This window comes from Mytilus galloprovincialis, chromosome 13, assembly GCF_965363235.1.
Source record: "Mytilus galloprovincialis chromosome 13, xbMytGall1.hap1.1, whole genome shotgun sequence".
Taxonomy (NCBI): Eukaryota; Metazoa; Mollusca; class Bivalvia; order Mytilida; family Mytilidae; genus Mytilus; species Mytilus galloprovincialis.
Genome location: NC_134850.1, coordinates 37,283,463 through 37,308,953, shown reverse-complemented (window position 1 = coordinate 37,308,953; position 25,491 = coordinate 37,283,463). Strand labels below are relative to the sequence as shown.

Here is a 25,491-nt window from a genome sequence, read left to right as displayed (position 1 = left end):
AATCTATATTGATCCTTAGAATTTTGTGAAATTTCATTTTTCACTTTTATTTGACAAACAAAATGTTAAAAATGTATAAATAACAGATGATTACAATATATACATTATTATTTGTGATGATTTCATTCAAATGCAATCAATGTTAAATAATAATTAAAATCTCTGTTTAGACAGATTAAGGCAAAAATTGATATAAATTTTGCTTCATGATTTTACAACATGCATGAACCAAAAAAAATTTCTTTTTTTTTCTGTGCAGATGCCCTGATGCCTTAATGCCCATTTTCATAGCAAGTTTCTTGTTTTGGGTTTAACAGTGTAGTTATATTAAAACAGCAAATCTGAATAAAATCTGGAATAGTACCTTTTTTCACTCTATTCAAAAGCAAGCAGTATATAAAATACTTGATTTATATTTATTCATTTAAGATGTAATTATTGTGTTTAGATAGAATATATCAGAGTTTTAAATTTTGGACCAAATTAATTTAAGAGTTCCTTTAATAAATGTGATATAGTACAAGCATACTACTATGAGCAAACAATATATTCCAAATAAATTCAATCTATTCTAACAATCAATTACATTGTATCATACACAACAATATTACACATATGTACATTATCACACTTTTACGTGTTCTGCACCAATAAAAATGTCTGCCTCTGACAAAATGTGTTTAGTCATGTCCTTCTCGCAAGGAGTTAATTTTAGCACAGATTTTCAAGGCTGGTCCTAATTTCATGCTCATAGTGGTCATCAAATGGTCTTCTTTAAGAAGCATTAAGGCTTGACCGTCAATCTCCTGGGATCTAAATTCTTCGGCATAAGGTCCACATCCTGGAAGTACTTTGATAAATTCATACACTTCAACAACCTGCAATTATAAAAAAGAAAATTAATTTTAAATAATTGTAAGGTAATAATTGACAGGATATTGAAGAAGATGGTTTCTATCTTTAAATATCTATCATAAAAATTTCACCAGAAAAAAAATGTACTATAAATAAATCATAAATTACAATGTAATTGCAATCTTGTTTGCTAAACTCCTGAATATGATGAATTAGATAATTTATATAAATCTGAAGTACTTCTCAGATAAACAAATCAGGCCTTGAAGGCATAAAACTTTTCTCAGTGCTCGGAGCACAAAAATCATGCTCGAAACATGAAATCCAGCAATTTGATTGGTTGATTTTCGAGTTTTGAGTACAAAAATCATGCTTGAAAGTTTTATGACCGTGAAGCCTAATCTTTCTCCACTGTGTATTATGTTGCTGCATTGAATCATATCAGCAGTGTAAGTACTTAGAGCTTACAATCAGTATCTGCCAACATTCTTTTTATTAGTTTTAAATGGTTATTGCCGATTCATATATTTTTCGTGGGTACCAATTTTCATGGATTAAGGAAAAGTTGCTTGTCTGATGATATTTAATTTCTTGGTTTTGCTGAAGTCTGCATACATGTCTATAGGAAATATAGGAAAATATTTGATTGAATGTTCTTTCATACACCTTTTGTAAATCCAATGATTGATATTAAAAGATGGATAATTGAAATTTAAAACTTTAGAGTACATTCTCCAAATCTTACCCCACTCTTCCCATTTCAATATATATCTATTGACAGTAGGACACTCTACACAAAGATCACATCGAAAAGTATAATAAAAGGGGCATTATTTAAAATGCAGTCAATGGTTTTTCCTCATCGATACTTACATTCCATTTAGATGGATGTGACTTTGGTATATCTGTTTCCATATCTGTTTCACTGTGTGTTTGTACTTGACGTGGGGGTGGGGGAGAGTCCGGGGTAGAGCTGCTGTCAGACAGAGATGAATTTGACATCTCCTCCTGGTCAAACTGGTTCTCTTTCATACCTATCTCTCCTGGAGTCTGTAATGAAAATAGAAAAAGAAATAACCATTAGATTGAATTACACAAAAGAAATGAGTCTTAGATTAAATTTCATAAACAAAATCACATGGCATTTAGGAGAATACAGTATATTTTTAAAAGATAAGATTGTTCATATTTGATTAGTCACAAACTTTCATCTTTTTTAAAATTGTTAATACATATAAATTCTACCACTGTATCAAGTGTGATACAATATTTATTCACTTGTGACAGTTAAATTTTTTAATTTGATACACGAGGCTTGCCAAGCATTTTAACTATTTAAAATTTAACTGTCGAGAGTGGATAAATATAGTATTGCACAAGATTTGATAGTGGAATCTATTTCTCCTGTTATTTACAGGCAATTTACAGACAATTTTTAATACTTCTTTACAAATGATCTGCAAAAAGATGTGTACTTTCTATGTGACATCATCAGACATGGTCACTGTTTTTAATGACATCACAATATGAATTTTAAATTTTACATCATAGTCAAATTTTGACCAACAAAGACCTGAGATCGAACCACAAGCTGATTAAATAAAAAAATAAACAAAAAGGTCAGAAAAAGGATAATTCAGCTAAGAATTAAAGAAAACATTTAAAACAATGAATAACTTTATGCTGTCAATAAAAATAAGTTTGTTTGTTTGTTTGTTTGTTTTACTCGCAACCTTTTTGTTTAGTGTTTAATATCACTTTTCAGCGCCACTGGCTATATCATGGAGGTCAGTGTTCAGAGTTTCCATCTTTAAATTATGCATTTACTTCATCTTAGTATCATATCTATATACTAAACCAATGCAACAATAGTAATAAGGTCAAGTGGGTAAACTTGTGTCATTAGTATTTAGCATAATCAATACCTTTGAGTTAGTATTATAAGATAATCTTCCACCTCGACCAGGCCTCCATCCCTTCCTTAGGTTTAATGGCTTCCCTCTTTTCCTCATATATCTGCCTCCTAGTGCTGAAATTATAAAGCAATACAGATCAAACCACAAAAAACAAGTGATGTAATAAACTGTTGATCATATTTTTTTGTATTTAAATTTTAATATATATATATATTAAGGAAACAGTTTATAGTAAATCACATTATTTTGGTGAATACCTTGTTCTGGTAGATTTAGAAGCATCATTTTTTTGGATAATTTTGTTGTTTCATTAATATAGGACAACAAATTCTAACAGATTTGTGACAATTAACCTTTGGGTTATTTTCAAACTGTTGAAAGTCAGAAATACAAATCACTTGAAAAATTAGTTGATAAACTTCATATGCTTCAGTTAAATGGTAAAATTTATCTGAATTGTATTGAACTCATTTGTTAATGTAAACAGATGAAAATGCATTTTTTAAATGGTTGTTTTTGTGCATTTTTTCATTCCAGAGAACTTGAGTGTCTCCTCCCCTAGTTTGGGTGAAGTCATATCTAAAGATTTAGGTTTCTTTAGTCATGTTAGTGGAATGTTACTGGTCTTCATGTCTTTTTTCTTTTGATCATGGTTTTGTCTGGTTTTTTTTTTTTTTACATTATAGATTTTGGTTGTTCCCTAGAGATCTTCTTCCTCCTGTATTACAGGCTTCAGATCACAATTAATTCCCTTTGCTCATGGTCTAGGAATGTAGTCCCTATAGTAAAAATAGGTGATTTCTTCCATAATTATTTTTTTTGCTTTTTCTGTGCAAAAGTGAGTGTTTCTTGGTTAATTTTGGTAGAATAGTGTTTGAACGAATTGTTCTGATACCCAAAACTCATATATTTAAAATTGAAAGTTGTAAATTGTCATCAGTTCAAAGGTCAAATTTTTGGTGTTTACTTTCTTTTTTTGTTGGTTAGGTGAACCCAATGGACATACCTGTCAAGTGACCCGTTTTCTGCGGGTGTGACCCAAGATTTTCACAATTCTGGGGAATCACCCGGAACACCCCCCGGGTCATTTAAATAACCCGGGAATTCTGAAAATGACCCGATTTCACCCGTATTTCTTAGCCTTGAGATTGATTTCATAAGTAATATTTCTTTGAAATATCGGCAAATTCGTAATTCTTCCATGAACAGGAAGATCATCTAGCTATTTAAACTGTCAAATTAAGTGACCCATTAAGTGCATGGCTTCACTTGACAGCTTTGGTGTCAAACACACTGTTAATTAACACCAATTACCTTAGCTTTAGGTTGTAAATAAATTGCATTATTAATGTGTAAACAAACATATTTCAACTAGACAGTTACTTCCCCTTATTTGTAACCATTCAAAATTATTCCTTATATTTACGTTTTATGGGTGAAAAAGATTAAATCATGAAAATATAAAATTTAAATACATATTGAAAAATAACCTTTCATTATTTTTAGACCTTTATACAATTTAAAAAAAAAATTGTAAAATATATTTTACATTTATACTTCCTTTAACTGTATTACTATATTTTATTATAGTCTAATTTCCTCATAAAGTAATTGTTGATAATTATAAAGGCTGCATAGCCAGTGTCTCAAACAATCAAATATCACCTCTTTTAAAAAGTAAATTCTAACAAATCTTTGCTAATTATAACAATAAGTAAAGAATGTAAGACTGTGATACACAAATCTATAAAATTCTTTGAAAGTTCAATGAAATAATAATTAATAGGGTTTGAAATGAATTAACCAAGTGAACATGCATTGATGTTTTGGTATCTTTGATATACATTATAAGAAAATGTAACATAAATACTGAAATTTAGCTCGAAAAAGTTCGTACGCGTTATGACCTGAGATTTGATGCTTCAATGCAGGTCATGACCTGCATTTTCATCGTCACAGGTTGACAGGTATGAATGGATGTGTATTGAGGTGTTACAGACGAAAGCACTGATGGATTTTTCTGGCATTGTAATATTTTCTTGAGAAAAGTATGATCTTCATGTGGAGCAAATGTCATTTTGTTAGAAGCAGTGTAACTTTTTTCATATGTCATTATTTTTACAAAGAATGTATAGGCAAATTAATTGTGTTCTGAGGCCTACATGTTTATCTTCTGAATTGTGAATCTCAATGTGTATTCCTGCCAAGTAAAATAAAAACATTCCAAACTTTCCCAATAGTACTTACGTGGGCGTCCAACAGTTCCACGACCTCTTTGTTTAAGCATAGATATTCTATGTGCGACATTGTAACGTTTAGCACAGATCATGGAACAGAACCTCTTTGACCTCTTACTGAATTTAGCCATCTGTTCTTCTGTTCCACAGAACTCACACTTTTCAAATACAGCAGGAGGCTCTACAACAGTTAAAAGATATCTAGTTCATATTTGTCTGAATAAACATGATAAATATAACCAGCAATGATGGAAAGGATAAACCATTTCTTATAAATGTGACTTAATATATCAATATTCTCTAATCTAACATTCAAATATTTGAACCTGCATTACTAGGGCTTCACAGGAAACTTGAAACCCACAAGAACAATCTTAATACCTTAACAAATTCCATTAAAATTAGAATCAAATTTATTGATTTTAAATGTATAGAATTGAATATTTCATAATGAAATTGTGTTAGTTATAATGCAGTGGCTTCATTTTATTTTCGTTAATTGAGCGGAAAATGTATTTTCATGGATCTTTAATTTCCTGGTTTTGCCAGACTGAATTCTAGACTACAGAAAATGCATCCTTTGTTAAACATTTAAAATTGTAGTTTACCTTTAGCAACAAAAAATCAAACAAAATGGTAAGCTTTGAAACAAAATGAATGCTTGAAAGTTTTTTTATGCATATGACGAGATTGCCTGTTTGGTGCCCTACCTTTATGTTCTACTTTCTTTGGTGATTGGACTGGACTACTGGACATTCCAGCAGATCCACTGTCTGTATCCATAGGTACCAGTCCAGGTTTGGGGGGAATAAATTCTGTCAACAAAGATGACCTTTGGACCTATAAAGAATAAAATGTAACCATTTATAATGAGTTGAGTTCAAACAAAAAAATAGAAGTGACTTCCATTTTTTTTTTTATATATTGTGATTTTAAGCACCTCTTTCATTCTTACTTATAAACTATATGTAAAAAGTAAATAGCTGAATTGAAAAATTATCTATCATAACATTTATGAAAATATGTAATACTTAGTAATTGGTAGTGTTGTATATGAACCATTTTGACTACACTAACTTGGAAAAGTGTGTTGATCCTCTTGTATAGGGTCTACTTAGACTATACTAACTTGGAAAGAGACAGACCACTCAGACTACACCTATCGGGAGAAGGATTTTTCCCCTCTTATTCATGGACCACTAAGACAACACTTACTGGGAAAGGTTTTGGTCCCTCTTTCTCACGGACCACTAAGACCTCACTTACTGGGAAAGGTTCTGGTCCTTCCTGTATAACAAATCCCTCTATTACATGGGTAAGAATGTGAGGTTTCACTATGGCCTTTTGTTTCTCTATAACAACATTGTCTTTTTTCTCAATGGAATCTGGCTTTTCCTGAAATACAGTAAGTTATTTTTCCATTTAATAATGAGACCACCTGAGCTTGTACTTTTGATTTTGTACTTTAATAAACATTTAAACTAAAGGAAAATTTAAAACTTCCATCTAATTATTTGACCATTTCATAAGAGATTTATACCATATGAAATTTCTTTCTTCATTGTTTTTTTTTATATATGCAATATGTTCTACATAACAATATCTTTATATTGTAGTAAGATATTCTTATCCTAAATACACTTCAAAAATTGTCTGCTGGACTAATATGAGTCTGTTTATCAAATATGCAGAACATATATTTTTAACTGATTCTTTTATTAAAAAAATTTGTAAGGGTTCCGCGGAACCCAGTGTCTCGCCTACTTTTGCTGTTAATCACACACTCATCAAAAATGATGAAAAAAATCAATAAAATTATTCCTCTCTATCCTATCTTTTGATTGTCAGAAGCTTCTGTCCAAGTTTGGTAAAAATCCAGGCTAGTTTAAGAATCTTAAAAATGTTTTAAATACTTTAACTGCAGACTGTATGTAATGTTAACTGGAAGAAAAACTAAGTCCATTTATAAGTAAAATACAGGAAAAATGGAATTTTATTTTTACAAAATTTACATCTGGATACTATCTTCTGATCATAAACAAGCTTCTGGCCAAGTTTCTTACAATTCCAGGATAGTTTAAGAAAGTTATTAAAATTTTAAAAACTTTAACCACAGAGCGAATGTAATGTTTCCTGGCAGAAAAACTAAGTCCATTTATAAGTAAAATACGGAAAAAATGGAATTTTATTTTTACAAAATTTACTTCTGGATACTATCTCCTGATCATAAACAAGCTTCTGGCCAAGTTTTGTACATTTCCAGGATTGTTTAAGAAAGTTTTTAAAATTTCAAAAACTTTAACCACAGAGTGAATATTTGTGGACGCCGCCGTCGACGACAACGACGGAATGTAGGATCGCTATGTCTCGCTTTTTCGACTAAAGTCGAAGGCTCGACAAAAAGGTTAGAGTATTTTGGGTAATTTTTGTGATAGCCTAATTTTTGCTTACAAAGATTTAACTGCCCAATTTAAACTCATAACCTCGAACAAACCTGACGCAAGGATAATCCAAAGATAGACTTCAACAATGAGTAAACCATATACTGTAAATACATAAATTATTGCGTGCATTTATTATTGCAATTTTGTCATTTTAAACTTAGTGCGATTTTAATTTTTACAATTTTGAGAAAATCATCTTAAATTCATATAAAATATTTAATAATGCGAGTTGAAATTATTGCGTTTACAACTATGTCGCAATAATAAAAACCTAACAATAATTTCTGAATTTACAGTAGTCAGCTAAAAAGGCCTCCCATAACAAAATGTGAAACAATTAGCCAAATATCTTTGATCTAAACTGTTTACCTTCTTGTCCTCATTCAATTTCTTCCCCATTTCAGCATTTATATTTTTCTTGGATGTCTCCACCTCGGAATCAGACTGGCTTTTAAGTAGAATAGCCTGGTTCATTTGATGAACAGGGGTGGCAGGTTTAGATTGACTAAGAGCACCAGTTGCTCTGGCCTGTGACAGAGCAGACGCCACCGTATTAGTTGATGCTGTTGCCATGGCAACAGGTGCTCCTTTACTCTGATTTCTGGGTCTGCCTCTGTTTGGGTTTTTGGGTAAGTTAGGGATGGAGATTCTTGGTCGCTGAGCCATTGTAGGGTTAATTCTGGCTGTAGCTGTTTTATTCAATGGTGTTATCATCGTCTTTCCAACCTGTGAACCAACAACCTGAAATGATTAGATCCTCTATTTATTAAAGGCAAACAGCAAGATAATTAAACAACAATGAAAGAAAACTACCAAAACACCAATCATTCTAAAAAACAAATTTATAATAACAAAATTAAAGAACAATTTAATAAGCTGTGTTTAAGGTAGCACTACAGTCAGAACTTTCTGACTCCAATCAACAGTCTTTAAAGATTAATTTCTCCAAAACTACTCAATGCATTTTTAAAATCTTTAACTCATTTTAAAGCTGAAATATAACTCTTTCTTAATCTATATATAAATTTATTTTTGGTTTGATTAATCTCAAAATATAGCTCATTAATTGCCAAAAAAGTGGTATTCCAACTTGGATGAAAATGGCACATTCATGTCAAATGGTAGTAAAAATTTGTTTTCATCCCTTTAATCAACCATATACAATCTCCAAAACCGTGTTTTAGATTTTTGATATATGCCTCCAGTAAGAAGATATATTGATTTAACTGCTGGGTACCAAACCTCATTTCACCTTTCATTTTTGGAGACCTATAAATTCATTTAGAAACAAATTATCCAAAAACTGGGACACGGTATTGTAGAAAATACACCCTTTAATCACATATATCAAGGTCAAGCCAAAGGGGGTACCCATAAAGTTTCTATTTTCATTTTTTCCTTACAATTCTCATCAAAAATTGTTCTGAGAAATGACCTAAAAACTGAATTTCCCCATTAGAACCCCTATAAAGTCAATATAAATACAAACATTCCACTGGGAACACCCCAGGAGTGTTCTGATACCATTACTATATCAATAGAGCCACACACTTTGTGTCTTTGATGCTCTAATGCTGTAAATTTTGCATTATATGTGAACTGTCCAACACTAACTAGGCATTTGGCGGGAGTTTGACGTCACAGATATGACCAACATCTGTGATGAAGTAATTAAATCTAGACAAAGCTCTCCGCCTCTTTCCAGACAGTCGAAGATAAGAGAATAACATGATCAACCAGCTGCATAATCAATGTTTAACATCATTGTTCTCTATATATAAAGAATAGTTTTTCATTTTAATTTTAAAAAAGAAATAAACTATGTCTGAAATTAGCTAGAACTTTAAAAGTGTGCATCAAAAAACATGTTCATAAAAAGATCAAGACCACCCTTTTCTTTAAAATACACTTTGCCACTTGCTTTTTTAATTTAATGGAACTGAAAAATTACACATAAACTGAAAATTATTTAAAATGCATAAAACTGTATTTAAATGTAGAAGACAAAAGAGAAGAAATTTATACAGGCAGTCAGAGGCTTTCAAAAATAGTTTCCCACTCTTTTCCATAGTATTTTTTTTTCATTTTTGGTAGATTTTTTCCCTTTAGTTTTTTTCTTTTTCTTTGTCCACTTCCATATATAAATTATTTTTGTTGCAAAACAATGAGATAAGACTACAATATTTATCTTGTGGTCAGAGATTTATAACAGCTGGACACTGGTATCAACAGATGATTGACATATTTGCCCCTCCCAAATGCCTATATATTTAGCTTAATTACCATGTGCTTTTATTTACATAAGTTCATTATCAATTTACTCCCTGTTGTGATATGATAATGACTTTGGGATTTTTACAAACTGTGCAGAATAATACTTACTTTAAAATCATGTGATAAAAAAAATATCTTCAAAAAATCATTGTTAGACTGTTGTGCTACCTTAATTAGAAAAAAAACCTACAAAGGTCCCACATATTCAGTGCTCTAGCTAGAAATCAAAAGGGGCAGGGTGCCAGTGGAGGGCAGGGCACTTTTTATGATAAGAAAGGGCACTGCTCATTTTTTTGTCTACGTTTCTGTGTGTATCACGAGTTAACGAATCTCTTTTTTTTTTTTTACTGTATATGTTGTGTTTTTTTTAAATAAAGATGCTTTTCAACTATAGTCTTTATTTCATTGTTTGTGTAGTTATGAATGGTATAGTACATCTTCATCAACATATTATGTTTTTACAGTTTAACTTCACTCTACCCAATATCAATGAAAATGTGGTGTTTTTTTTTATCTATATAGGAATTATAGCATATAAGACATCACTTTTACTAGAACACAAATGGAAGTTTTTAACGACCTTGACTGGCTATACAGCCCTTGCACGGTCGGCATTTTTTTACTAGAATTGAGAGCATTACTAATTTAACAATGTTTAGAACATGGATTGCTAAAAGTATAATTATCAAGTAGAAATTGCAATATATCTTTTTTAATATGTTCAAATACAGTTAAAATCTAAAAGGTAACATTATTATGTTATTATATATTCAATTGGTAATTTATTCCTTTTTTTTTTATACTAGATAATATTTTTAGAGCACAAATTTGTAATAAGCTAAAACAGGGGAAGTAACTCCAAAATCAATTTCCACCACATTTGAGTTAATTAAAAACTGTGCTTGTCGCTAACAAGTTGAGATGGAAGGCATTTCTGTAAAGGCATAGTTTTATTTTGATGACTTAAATTCAATTCTAAAGTCATGAAAGTCTTCATTTATACGCTCTTCCATTGTGATTTGGAGATCGAAAATGCTGACCCAAGCTAAACACACTCGCTGACACATTCATCAAAAGTATGACAAAAAGATACATTGTCCTAATTAAATTACCTAGTTATTAACACCTTTGAAGTCTTTATCATTGTAATTGATTGTAATGACATGATTAACCTGGGGGCAATCACACAGGTGTCATATAAGTAATTAACTTGGAGATCAGAAATCGATGAAACAAAATTTTACCAAAACGGCACAAGATAATTTTGGAAAAAGACGTCAGGGCAGAAGGGCGCGGATGAAGGCACCCAGGGCGCGGCTGAGGGCACCCAGGGCGCGGCGCACTTCTATTTTGGGCTAGCGAGACCACTGATATTAATATGTTATCTATATTTACTAATTAACATTTATTTTGGCCTAAAGATGTCTTTTTCAATGATTTGATCAAACACAATACAAAGCTTTATCAGTTACATTATACATGTCAAAGGTGTCTAAAATGAAGATCTCATAGTCTTGTTACATACATGTACATGTATAAACATACTTCTTTAATAAAATGAAAACATTTTTTGTCCACTAAGAATTGAAATCAATACAAAAATGTTGCAGAATATTTCTGTTAGTTAATACCTAAAGCTAAATGAAGAGTCTTTTCATACACATCCATTATTGTAAGATCATGGAAGACATTTTGAATAATTATTACCTGTTTGCCAATAACACCAGCTACTGTTGCCTTTCCCTGCAGACCTTGAATGGTATCAGTTTTACCATCCTTCACTTGTTGCCCGAGGTTCTGTATGCCTGTGATGATTCCCTGAGGCTGCAGGGGATTGGCTGCTCTGATAAATAACTGCTGTCCAGATAAGATAGCTTGTGATTGGCCAGTCCCTGACAACAATTGCTGGTTTGTAGCCAATGGAAATGCAGCTTGCTGCTGCAGATTGGCCATAGCTTGTAGCATTGCCTGATTTGTGTATAAAGGCTGAGAGTTTAGAATTTGTCCAGTACTAGAAACAACTTGAGGCTGGGAAAGTCTGAAAGCTCCTGCCTGTGATGTCAACATCTGCTGTCCATTGTTAGCAACAGCTACAGAAAAGGTCTGTCCTTTCTAAAAAAAAAAGAGTCCACAGATTTAATTAAACTTCAAAATGACTTATAAACATGAAGCATACACTAGATATTTTATGACTTACTGGGGATTTATTATTACTTTAGTGATAATTCAAGATCATTACCTGTGGTAGGTTTTTGTAAGTTATATTAAATATTAACCCCTTGGTTATGGCCTTTATCAAATTATCCTTCATTTGATGTATTTTGGTGTAAGATTTACATTCAAATTGGCAGTTTTTACATTTTCAGCATATCATTTTTCCATCTATAAGGAGACAATATTATCAGTCTAGAAATAAATGTTTCAGAGGTCACAATATCTTCTTGAGATATTATATCCTGTGTTGCAAAGAAAATATCTATGACACCTACATTATAAAGTTATGTGCTTTTTTAAAACTGATTTTCACTCATGTTCTTATTTATATTGTATCATCTGTTCATCAACTGATTGAGATGAAAAGGAAGGATTGCAAATGTAAAAAAAAGTTATTAAAACTCTGCCACATGTTAATGTGCCTGTCCAAAGTCAGAAGTAAGTTTCTCCTTAATTTTGTCTCAATGACTTTTTTCTTTCAAGAATGTTTTAACTACAGCAGATCTATGGTAGTCTATGTTACATTATGTTAAAAGCCTGCAACTTAGTATAGATCCTGATATTTTCACCAAATAAACCCTTAGAGAGGATTTCTATTTCTCCCCATTCAAAAATACACTCTAATGTTTATGTGTGTATATGTTTTTGTTAAGTTCAATGTGTCTATTGATAATGTAACAAGAATGTGTCCATAGTACACGGATGCCCCACTCGCACTATCATTTTCTATGTTTAGTGGACCATGAAATTGGGGTGAAAACTCTAATTTGGCATTTAAATTAGAAAGATCATATCATAGGGAACATATATACTAAGTTTCAAGTTGATTGGACTTCAAATTCATCAAAAACTACCTTGACCAAAAACTTTAACCTGAAATTTGCACTTTCATTTTCTATGTTCAGTGAACCGTGAAATTGGGGTAAAAACTCTAATTTGGCATTAAAATTAAAAAGATCATATCATAGGGAACATGTGTACTAAGTTTCAAGTTGATTGGACTTCAACTTCATCAAAAACTACCTTGACCAAAAACTTTAACCTGAAATTTACTTTCATTTTCTATGTTCAGTGAACTATGAAATTGGGGTAAAAACTCTAATTTGGCATTAAAATTAGTAAGATCATATCACAGGGAACATGCATACTAAGTTTCAAGTTGATTGGACTTCAACTCCATCAAAAACTACCTTGACCAAAAACTTTAACCTGAAACGGGACAGACGGATGAACAGACGGAAGGACAGATGGACTCACAGACCAGAAAATATAATGGCCCTCTACTATCGTATGTGGGGCATAACAATAACTTACTGAAGTTACAAAACCTTGATTATTTCCCACCTGGTTTGGTAAAACACCTGAAATACATAAAATATCAACTGTTTACCTTTTTAGCATGTTATGTATAAATTAACATAAAACACCCTGTCTGTAATTTTATTGGAATACAGATTTGATAACTAATTGTAAGACCTGACAATGTCAATGCCACACTAGTGTTCTATAAGGCTGTTTATGTCATTTTCCTAACAAAAGCAAATATCTATCTTTAGTTTGTTATTATATTTTGCAACTTTCTCTTTCCTTAATGACAAACACAATAGAAAATTACATTTCTAATTTTGAGATTAGAAACTAGAGGCTTTAAAGAGCCTGTGTCGCTCACCTTGGTCTATGAAGGACACAGATGGATTCATGACAAAATTGTGTTTGTAGAATCTTACTTGACTGAACTTTCTTGCTATTATAATTTTTTCTATCTTGGCACTTTAGATACAGAGGAAAACAACAACCAGTTGAAAATCTGAAAATTTCAGGGCAGATAGGTATTGACTTAAAAACAATTTAATCTCTATGTGATTTGCTCTAAATGCTACGGTTTCAGAGTTATAAGCCAAAACCTACATTTTACCCCTATGTTCTATTTTTAGCCATGGCAGCCATCTTATTTGGCTGGGTCAACGCACACATTTTTTGAACTAGATACCCTAATAATGATTGTGATTAAGTTTGGTTAAATTTGGCCCAGTAGTTCAAAGCAGAAGATTTTTGTAAAAGTTAACAACGACGATGGACGCCAAGTGATGAGAAAAGCTCACTTGGCCCTTTGGGCCAGGTGAGCTAAAAATAAATGTATAGAAATGTGCTAAAAATTAAGCATTACAAAATAAGATGATTATATATATTCAATTGTAAAGATAATTCATAAGTATGTTTAAAATATAAACTTTAAAACTTATATCTTTTAATAGATTCTCAGGTCATTCTCAGGTTTGTTTCAATTCTCAAAGTGTCGAGGTGTACTCTTTAAACATCTTTTTATTTTGAACTGAAAATATTTCAGTATAAATAAACTTATTTCTAGAGAAAAAAAATATTCCTTTATTTTCATTTTATTTGAACTATCCTAGCACAAAAACATGTTTCTGAAAATTTGTGGTTTTTATAAAAAAAGTCCACAGAATATCAATGTAATTTGTAGATATTTTCAATGGTGATTCATATTTATTTTCTGTTATACCTGGCTGGAGGATGGTTTGAATAATGACGCTTTGAACTGTTGTATTGTGCAATAGAACATTATACTTACTTAACTGTCCCAACACAATTGGTGTACCAGGCATTGCCTGGGTGGGCATGATGGGTTTGCCTGCTACTAGTGCAGTGGCCTGTGCCTGTACTGTGCCCGTAGTCTGACGACTCTTTGCCGTAACATTCTGAGCTACTGCATTGGTGACTAGATTCTGTACTGATGTGGCAAAGTTCATACTTAATTGCTGAAAACAGATTAATGGCTAATAACTAAGCAAATTAATATACCAGTATGTATTCTACAAGAGATTTGGGATATATAAATTCACCTTCACCACCAGCAAAAATATAAAGTCTAAATTAGGAGATTGAAGTAAAATCAATACTGAAATACTGAATGCAATTTTTTATTATTGTAAAGTGTTGCATAATTTGCATAAACAAAACATAGCAATTACTTCTGAATTTACAATTTACATTTGTCAATATTTGTTTTTTTGTGTATTGTTTTGCATTGTTTGTCATGTTTGTTGTGCCATAACACCACTGTGCCAGGTTATGGGGAGGGTTTAGTGCCTGCAGTCTAGTTTTACCCCCAGCACATTCTGTATGTGCTTGTCCATGTCAGGAGCCTGTAATTCAGTGGTTGTTGTTTGTTGCTGTGTAACATATTTGTTTTTGGTTCATTATATTGTACATAAATTACATTGTAGTTAGTTTTCTCGATTTCTTGTTTGAATTGATTTCATTTGTCATTTTGAGGCTTTTTATAGCTGACTATGCAGTATGGGCTTTCCTCATTGTAGAAGGCTGTACAGTAACCTATGGTTGTAAAGGAGTACATTGTAGGTCTGGTAAGGGCTAATTTTGGCCTCAACATTCAGGTTTATTTTATGATAGATTTTGGACACCTTTTAAAAACTTAAGTGTCTTCTTCAGTCTATTCAATTAGTTTATGTGAAAGATTTGAACTAATATACTCATTAAAGACGCTCAAATCCAAACTTGAATATGAAAAATCTATTAAATATGCCATAATATGTCACTTTTCAGATGATTTTTGTCAAAAATGAAAGTGGCTGCATCTGTGTTCATTCTCAACCTTTATATATGTGATGTATTATTATCAAATACAACTTACATTTAGATATTAAGAATAAACACAAATGTGGCTACTTTTACTGTAGACAGAAACCATCTAAAAATTAAAAAAATGCTAAAATTTTGGAGATTTCAGTAATTAACATGTAGCATGACTTACATGTAATGATGTGAGTGGCCGATAAATGTGCATTGTTCTGTCAAAAACAGCCCATATTATATAGCAGAAGTATTCTACTTCCAATTTATAGCTAAAAGTTTACATTTTAACAATTTTTGTAAAAGTGCTACTTTTTGGGGCCAAAAAGGGGCCTTACTGGGCCTACTCCTTTCTGAGACATTTGGTCTATTGTAGAGAGTTTTCTCATTGACAATCATACCACATCATCTTATCTATATCATATATTACTGTTTTTTATCAAATGTACCTGTGTAGGTGTAGTAGGACTGGGTGACATTAAGCCAGGACTGTTCATCCCACTAACAGATGATGGTCTGCCTTGCATGGCCATAGCCATACTCATATTTAACTGTTGTTGTGGTGTCATATTCATGTTCATAGCACTGGCCTGCATCGCAGCTGAGAAAAAAAGAAATAATTGAAAACTTTAAAATAGAAAAAACCAGATGCTCCGCAGGGCGTAGCTTTATACGACCGCAGAGGTTGAACCCTGAACAGTTGGGGCAAGTATGGACACAACATTCAAGCTGGATTCAGCTCTAAATTTGGATTGTGATTAAATAGTTGACACAGCATAGGTTTCTGACACAGAATGAATGTGTTCTAATGAACTTAAAATTTTTGTTTTCTCTTAGAGCAATTCACTATGTTGTTGAATATTAATCCTCTCAAAAAAATGTTTGAAGAAATTTTCTTTTTTATTTATGAAATTTCAAATGAGAAAAATTGAACCCAATTTTTTTAATCACATTCCCCTTTCCCTTATTCCAAAACTAATCTCAATTAAAATTTCTAATGGAGTTTGCAACAATAACTACTCATTTAAATACATCATAAAATATTAAGATGTAAAAAAACTGCTTGTTATCACTGAATGGTAAAGATTATTTTAATTTATCAGTTGGTAGTAAAAAGTGAATATACATTGTATATTGTATATAACAAAGATTTAAGTTGATTCTGGACAAAGAAAGATAACTCCAATTAAAAAAAATCTTGCTATTGCACAATATTTTGCAATTAGATATTTCTTGCTTACTATTCTGGACAAAGAAAGATAACTCTAATTAAAAAAAAATTTGCTATTTCACAATATTGTGCAATTAGATATTTCTTGCCATTGCGCAATACTGTGCAATTGAAAAGACTTGCTATTGCACAATACTTAATATAATAATTTTGGATCCTGATTTGGACCAACTTGAAAACTGGGCCCATAATAAAAAATCTAAGTACATTTTTGGATTCAGCATATCAAAGAACCCCAAGATTTCAATTTTTGTTAAAATCAGACTAAGTTTAATTTTGGACCCTTTGGACTTTAGTGTAGACCAATTTGAAAACAGGACCAAAAAAGAAGAATCTACAAACACAGTTAGATTTGGTATATCAAAGAACCCCATTTATTCAATTTTTGATGAAATCAAACAAAGTTTAATTTTTGACCCCGATTTGGACCAACTTGAAAACTGGGCCAATAATCAAGAATCTAAGTACATTTTTAGATTCAGCATATCAAAGAACCTAACTGATTCATTTTTTGTCAAAATCAAACTAAGTTTAATTTTGGACCCTTTGGACCTTAATGTAGACCAATTTGAAAAGGGGATCAAAGGTTAAGAATCTACATACACAGTCATGACAGTTAGAATCGGCATATCAAAGAACCCCAATTATTCAATTTTGATGAAATCAAACAAAGTTTAATTTTGGACCCTTTGGGCCCCTTATTCTGTTGGGACCAAAACTCCCAAAATCAATACCAACCTTCCTTTTATGGTCATAAACCTTGTGTTTAAATTTCATAGATTTCTATTTACTTATACTAATGTCATGGTGCGAAAACCAAGAAAAATGCTTATTTGGGTCCCTTTATGGCCCCTAATTCCTAAACTGTTGGGACCTTAACTCCCAAAATCAATACCAACCTTCCTTTTGTAGTCATTAACATTGTGTTTAAATTTCATTGATTTCTATTTACTTAAACTAAAGTTATTGTGCGAAAACCAAGAATAATGCTTATTTGGGCCCTTTTTTGGCCCCTAATTCCTAAACTGTTGAAACCAAAACTCCCAAAATCAATCCCAACCGTTCTTTTGTGGTCATAAACCTTGTGTCAAAATTTCATAGATTTCTATTAACTTTAACTAAAGTTATAGTGCGAAAACCAAGAAAATGCTTATTTGGGCCCTTTTTGGCCCCTAATTCCTAAAATGTTGGGACCAAAACTCCCAAAATCAATACCAACCTTCCTTTTGTGGTCATAAACCTTGTGTTAAAATTTCATAGATTTCCATTCACTTTTACTAAAGTTAGAGTGCGAAAACTAAAAGTATTCGGACGCAGGACGACGACGACGACGACGACGACGACGACGACGCCGACGCCAACGTGATAGCAATATACGACGAAAAATTTTTCAAATTTTGCGGTCGTATAAAAATTAAATAAATATTACAATACTGCAGAAGACTGTTGCTTTAAAGTACTCTTTAATAACTGAAGAGTCTGGCTTTGATTAATGATGAAATTCTACACAATACTTATCCAGATTTGAGTCTACTTTGAATCTTTACTTCTGAAAATTCATTAAATTATTGCGATGTTTTTATTATTGCGACAAATGTGATAGGGTTATAATTGCAGTAATATAAACTGGCAATTTGAAATATTTTATATGAATTTAACAGGATTTTTCTCAATATCGCAAAATATAAATCGCATTTTAGTCTAAAATGACAAAATTGCAACAATAAATGCACACAATAATTTCTGAATTTACAGTATTCAATAAGTTCAAAACATAGTATTTAATTCTATACACTTTAAAAAATGCCATTCTGTTGACATTAACCATCATCTTATAAATGTGAAATATTACATAGAGCTCGACAAGTTCATTGACTTTCACTGGCCTGAAACAACAAGATTAAAATGTAAAGTATATCTTTTGGATGCTGTTTGAAGAAATTTCACCAAAAAAAAAATTTTTTCAAGGAATCATGGGACACAGAGCAGTGATCATTTAATTAGATTTAGATGTGTCACATCTGTGTGTCTTAATGTCACAAATGTACATTTATATGTTATGTTTAGTTGCAATACACCTTATGGCTATTTGTCCGCCATTACTGGACACCGCAAAAGTTCCCCTAAAATTTTGACATCACAATACAAAATATCTGATGTAACAATGGAAAAGTGATTGTTGTATGAAGTCAATAGTTCAAGCCGCGCAGACTCTTGGTTCAACTGGCACAGATTTCCAAATGGCGACAAGGTTTATACTACTTGTAGGTACATTGACAAACATACCTTGCATTGCATTTTGTAACATGATCTGTTGTTGATTGTAAGGAAACTGTGATATCTGATATGGTGGGCTGTGTAACTGGGGGATAACCTGAACTTGTGGGATACCAGGAGTACGGAGACCAGTAGTCATTGTAGTGGCTTGTGTAAACTGATTTCCTGTCTGTATCAAGTTGGGTGTACCACAACTGGTAGCCTGCATCTGTCCTTGTTGAACCTGTTGTAAATTTTGTATCGTTTGCTGCTGTGTTACTTGTTGAGGCTGTATCTGTTGATGCTGTACTTGTTGTTGTTGTTGCGGCTGTGGTTGTTGTGATGGTTGTGTTGTCTGTTGAACTTGCTGTACTTGATGGACCTGTTTACGATTCAGAAAATATTTGAAAAAAAGCAATATTTTTGTTATTGTTATATTTGACACTGTTTCCCCACAACAAATTCAAAAATCTGGTTCTTTGACTGGTACAAAATAGTCAAGTTTCAGAAAATGTAATTAAGCCTACTAGACATATTTTTTTAACTTTTTTTGTTATAACCTCCTTGATATTTGTAAATATAAGCATTCAAAGAGTGTATTTTAGTTGTTTTTGTTAATTGATGTGGTTCTCTGTTTTTTTTTTTATACAGATTAGACTGTTGGTTTTCCTGTTTGAATGGTTTTACACTAGTCATTTTTGGGACCTTTATAACTTGCTATTAGGGATCAAACAAGGATCAATGTTAGAGGCTGTACTTTAGCCTATAATGGTTTACTTTTTTAGAATTGTGACTTTAATAGATGGAGAGTTATCTCATTGGCACTCATACCACATCTCCTTATAGCTATTTGAAAAGAATTAAAATATCGTCCTATTTCAATTTTGACTTTTAGTGCAAAAAATCGTCTATAAGTAGGTCTATATATATATTCATAACATTAGAATTAAATGCATGTTAATGATAAATGGTAAGTACATGTACTGTGGATTCATTATTATTAGCTGAATACCAATTTTTGTGGGTTTCGTGGGTACAGGTCAACCACAAATTTAAATGTTCAACCAATTACAAATTTTCTAAAGGCTTTGTACACATAAATCGGCAAAACCACGAAATCTAATAATCACGAAAATTCAAGTTTTCCTCAATCCACAAAAATTGATACCCATAAAATAAATGAAACAATATGTTCTTCTTAAGTAGCTATATACAGTGATCACAAGTTTGAAATTATATTTCAATTTTTAAATTAACTATTTATAAGTGCTAAAATAAGTAAACATGTATATAATCCATATATATATAGAGGAAGAGCAAGAAATTGTTAAAACAGAAAATACCTGTTGCTGAAGAGTTTGGTGTTGTAGTTGTTGAGTTGGTTGCTGGACATTCTGAGCTGGAGTCTGTGGTTGCACTGTCTGAGACTGAGTCGTTACATTGGTTGCTGCTGGTTGTGACACTGCAGGTGGTTGTTGCTGTTGTTGGTTTGGTTGAGACTGTTGTGGGGTCTGGGACTGTGACGGCTGACCCTGTTGTTCAGTCATATTGACTCCAGATCTGTGGAAAGAAGTATATCTCTTTAAAAAATTAGAAATTAAGTTAGTATTATTTCATTAAAATATATACCTAGGTAAAAATAGCAGTAACTCTTTACTTTCATATGGGGTTTTTTACCAGACAAATAAATAAAAACAATTACACACAAATGTTTACTCCTGAAATCTTATTCACAGTTATAATTTAATCCTGAAACCAAATTTAGTAACATTATAAAGTTCAGTTGTAAGTAAATTAATATACAGGTTCCTATTTCTTTAATAGTATAAAAGTTTGAACCTAAGCTTTGCTGGAGTACTGACACAAATGTATGTGAAAAATTGATGTTCACATTGAATTGGCTGTTGAAGATAATATATTAATTACAATTCTCAATGCCTTGTGTTTTATAGTTAAGGATTAAAATAAGAAAGGTAGGATAAGTCCTATGGAACAGATTAGTCAAGCCTCATGATAAGGTAGGGATAAGTCCTATGGAACAGATTAGTCAAGCCTCATGATAAGGTAGGGATAAGTCCTATGGAACAGATTAGTCAAGCCTCATGATAATGTTTACAGTGGAGACATGATACAATTTTTTTACAGATACATTCTAAATTTTAAAAAATGTCAGCTGTTGCACACAGGATAATTGCTGATGTTGGAAGTAGCTTCCATTTAACCGTTGTGTGTGGATAAATGAAAAGTTGTTTATAGTGGTTGGTATGTTTATGTCTTGTACTGCTGTCTGATGAAATAAAAAAAGAAATAAGTAGATCTTATTAAGAATAGATTGCTTAATGTTTGTGTATAACAATAGTTTTATAGAAACATTTACCAACAAGAACATACCTTTCTCCAAAAATTTGAATATCTTATTGCCAAAAAGTAAAACTAAAACAAACATTCACAATACACTTAAATTAAAAACTGGAAGAAGCTTGTAGCAATTGCCTGAATCCGGGTCCGTCCGCCCTGATTCTGGTTCGCCCTAGTTTCTGTTCGCCCTAATACCTGTTCGCCCCGAGTCCGTTCGCCCTGAGTCCGTTCGCCCTGCTTTTATTTTTTAGTAGTGTTGCGTTGTGTGTATATAATTGAATGTGTTGAAGTCAGTCTACAATTTCGTTGAATATTTACGGAATTTCAGCACTACATTGTATTTTTAAATAATTACATTAGATGTATGTTTCATTATAATATTTTATTCTGATTGGCTAACTGCACATCACGTGTTATTCCGTAAGCAGTTGCAATGCTCAATACAACTTTTCACTCATGATAACACGTGCTCCAACAATAAAGTGCACAGGTGAATTAAATAATAAAATATATAAAATTCGTGCTTTCATGATCATAGCTAAAAAATGTAATTATAAGTATTGAATGCTTCTTTTTGTAACTTTATAGGGTTGTAAAAGCGTTGACCGTGCGTACATTTTTAGAATGAAGCGCTTCCGCGCTTCATACAAAATGTACTTCGGTCAACGCTTTTACACCCCAATAAATTTACAAAAAGAAGCATTCAATTCTTAAATGTAAAACAACTGAAGACTAAGTGAATTCAAAGACTACAAAGTATTTGACATAAAACAACTAAAGACTAACATGACTAAGTTATTTATATATATCAGTGTTTTAACCCATCCTTTTTTTTATTTTTTATATTTCAAACTGAATTTTACCATGGATCCAAGCTGACTATTTTATTTGAGAAAAATGTTATTCTCATTATTAATCCATCAAAGACAATTTATATAACAATCAGTGATATCAAGGATGTGTATAGTAAGATACTGTACTATCGAATCCTTGGTGATATCAAAGGTTTCAAATGACACCTAATCAGCAATCAAAATTCAATCAACATTAATTAAAAGTAATTATAAAATAAAGTGTAACAATGCAGCCAAGAATTTTATTTAATTAATATAAATTTGGCAAATATTCTATGTAACATATACATATCATAAATGAATATAGGGCGAACGAACCCAGGGCGAACGGACTATCAGGGTGAACAAACTCAGTGCGAACGAACCTAGGGCGAACATGCAATCAGGGCGAACGATCCCGATACCCAATTGCCTCATAACTGTTTTTATGTTATATTGTGTCTTTTTGGTTAGCTGAAAAACATATTTTTATTCTAATTCATGCATGTTGCTCAGCCAGGGTTGGATAGGTTCGGTATATAAAATTTCAGCTGGTCACAGGAATCAGAAATTCTATTAATAAAATCTAGAAATAATAAGGACAATTATCACAGTAGAGCTTCTAATAGTAATAGTAGTACGAGAAACTCGACTTTAATATTAAAATTATTTAAACTTTTATTGATAGAATTTACGATTCCAGACTATGCGAATGAATTTTATTTTTACAGGACATTCGGTCTGGTAAGCATCCTAGCTTTACCAGACCGAATGAAATTTTACCAGACCAATTTTTTTTTACATCTAATTGTATATTATCCGACAAAAAACAACAAACATATGTATGACTTTGTTGTGCCCTACTCCTCCCCGAAATGCAAAAATTAAAACAAAATGATGTAACAAGAGGGGATATTGTTATGAAAGTTGTGCACAATTGTTTGAATGCATTTCAGTGAAGAGTAATGTCCCATTTTATTGGATTTTGACAATGTTTGTGAACTAAACATAATTTAGAGTTTCTGTATAAAATATTATTTCCTGTTTCTTCTTTCTTTTTCATATATCTTTTGGTTTTCAATTCTTGTGGTTATATTTCATAGCTAAATTTTGTGATCTGCTTGGATTTTTATTCATTTATTGTATTTAAATCGGCAAACCCGGAATTATCCTTATCCGTTCCCAGAATCTGATCCGGTTTTATTTACATTTCCGGTTGTGCCAATGATGGCATCCATTGTTGTTTTTGACAGTCAGATATGTTTTTACCCGGATTTACACATTACTGGTTGTCGATGTTCGGCATAAAGCTAGCGGTTGAACAAAACAAACATCGCTGTGGTGAATAATAAAGATGAAAATGAATTTGAGATCGTTTGGCAATTTTGCTAGAATGTTCCATAAAAAAAAACACCGGACATTCGGACCGGAATTCAACAAAATTTTACCAGACCGATCCATTATTCACCGGATTTGTCCGACGGTCCGACGTATTTCGCATAGTCTGCGATTCCTGTGAGCAGCCAGGTATAACTGGATAGAAAATTATCTCCTTATATTATATTTTGTCATGATATGTTGACATCTCACTTATTAATTTTGGTATACAGCAATTTGAAACTTTGCCAACGATTATTCAGTTAAAATGCTGTTAAATACTTGTATTTTAATTTTTCTGTGAAAAATATACTCATGAAAAGAAATTGAAATATTTTTGTATATTTTCTTTTAGTTTTTAATTTTATACCCTGTAAATTTTTGACTGCACTTCAACTCGTTTGTGAAGAAACTCAAATTTCACTTTCAAAGGATCTAACTATTTAGCTTCATTAACCTTATATGGCACAATCGAGCTATATAAGCTAAATTCAAGATTTTATAAACCTGCTGAAAAGCAATATTGTTTGAAGTGTTATATAAAGATTTCAGCAGCTTTCCTTTAGTGCATGTTGATATCTATAGGGTCAATATTGTCTTACGTTGTGTATTAATTCATTTATCGACTGACATTTATATCTTTCGTCGAGTAACATTCAATGTTTGCAAACAAAGAGGTCTAGACAAAAGTCGCCATATTGGAAGTGTAAACCGGAAGTATAGTTAGTGGCAAGTACGGCAAGTACGAGGAGAGTATCATTTAAAATATTATTTTTAAAAAATCCTTGTTTTTATATGACAAGGACTTGTATAGTATATGATAACAAACAAATTGATTTTTTTTCAACATAAAAGTTATTTTTTGTAATATTATTCAAACCTTTTTACTGTAGGCCTACGGCCCAAACTGCATGAAATATTTGCCACTGGACGTCAAGCAACATCCAATCAATCCTTTAAAGGTTATGATGCACTGAGACAAAAAGAAATACTTTGAGATTCCACACAGTTTTTTTTACCACCAGCTCAAGAAAATAAAATAAGGGTAACCATAAATTACTGCTTTATTAAATGCAAAATTATCCCGGCGGCGGCTGTAAGTGATGCTGGGATACAATGCTTTTAAATCATACCAACTTTTACATTATTTATTTATCAAAGTAACACAAGTTGCAACTGCAAAAATTTATAACTTTGAAAATAAAACACTCAAAATGAGTTTTTTTATTGTTTTTTTTAAAGAACTCCGCCGGGCCAGTTTCTTTTGTTAAATTCCAACAGTCATATTATATATATGCGTATCGATCAAAACTGCAAATATCAAAAATGATCAGCAATGCAGGATCTATCTTATAGTGTATTTTAATCATTTTTCAGTATGAAATTTACCGTGTTATAAACATAACAATAATGCAAGAGAAAAACAGTTAATAGCAAAAAGATAAGTAATGACTGCTTAATGGCAGTGGCGGATCAAGAACTTTTTTTTATCTTTTTATAATGGGGGGGGGGGGGGGGGCAACTGACTGCAAAAGAAGGGTCCGCTACAGTCATGATTCAGCCTCTATTCCCTATATTATCAACAACATTTTCCCCACGAAAGGTGAGGCCCGGGCTCCCCACATGACCCCTTCGATCCGCATGTGAAGGAGAAGTTAGGCTTTAATTTCGATTTTTGGGCAGGATGACTTTGAAGCCTGCTATCGATCCTGTTTTATTTTACGTAGATATCTATATTGTTAATTCGTTATCCTTCTTCTTCTGGTGTAAAAATTCCTTATATGCCTGAACGAATGACGAATCGTTTGTTGCACACTGGCCATTTGATCGCTTAACAAATAAGTTTTATTCACATGTTTTTCACATTCCAATATGACAAAT

General features: G+C 31.9%; 1 protein-coding gene across 4 annotated transcripts; it reads right to left on the bottom strand.

The window, feature by feature from the left end:
- Positions 1-532: 532 nt before the first annotated feature.
- Positions 533-24,332, bottom strand: LOC143056034 (uncharacterized). Of its 4 annotated transcripts, none has more exons than XM_076229112.1 (14): positions 24,242-24,332; positions 20,386-20,602; positions 19,073-19,424; positions 16,005-16,156; positions 14,534-14,720; positions 13,255-13,301; positions 11,434-11,838; positions 7,822-8,193; positions 6,224-6,403; positions 5,719-5,848; positions 5,019-5,189; positions 2,781-2,884; positions 1,729-1,905; positions 533-878 (listed from the first exon to the last, which is right to left on the bottom strand). In XM_076229112.1, exons 2-14 carry the CDS (start codon positions 20,587-20,589, stop codon positions 681-683), a joined length of 2,679 nt encoding a protein of 892 aa, XP_076085227.1. In that variant the 5' UTR covers positions 20,590-20,602; positions 24,242-24,332; the 3' UTR covers positions 533-680. The 4 variants fall into 4 exon arrangements, with proteins under 4 accessions (XP_076085227.1, XP_076085230.1, XP_076085229.1 ...); XM_076229115.1 differs by having other exon boundaries at positions 6,275-6,403; XM_076229114.1 differs by having other exon boundaries at positions 7,822-8,178.
- Positions 24,333-25,491: the final 1,159 nt, after the last annotated feature.

What these genes read in the sequence shown, in the direction of transcription:
- LOC143056034 (XM_076229112.1), bottom strand. Translation starts at nt 20,589, where the DNA reads ATGACTGAACAACAGGGTCAGCCGTCACAGTCCCAGACCCCACAACAG. An exon ending in GTTACAAAATGCAATGCAAG is followed by an intron (nt 16,157 to 19,072) that starts GTATGTTTGTCA and finishes TTTTTTTCTCAG; the next exon opens with CTGCGATGCAGGCCAGTGCT. An exon ending in AATTGTGTTGGGACAGTTAA is followed by an intron (nt 13,302 to 14,533) that starts GTAAGTATAATG and finishes TATGTATTTCAG; the next exon opens with GTGTTTTACCAAACCAGGTG.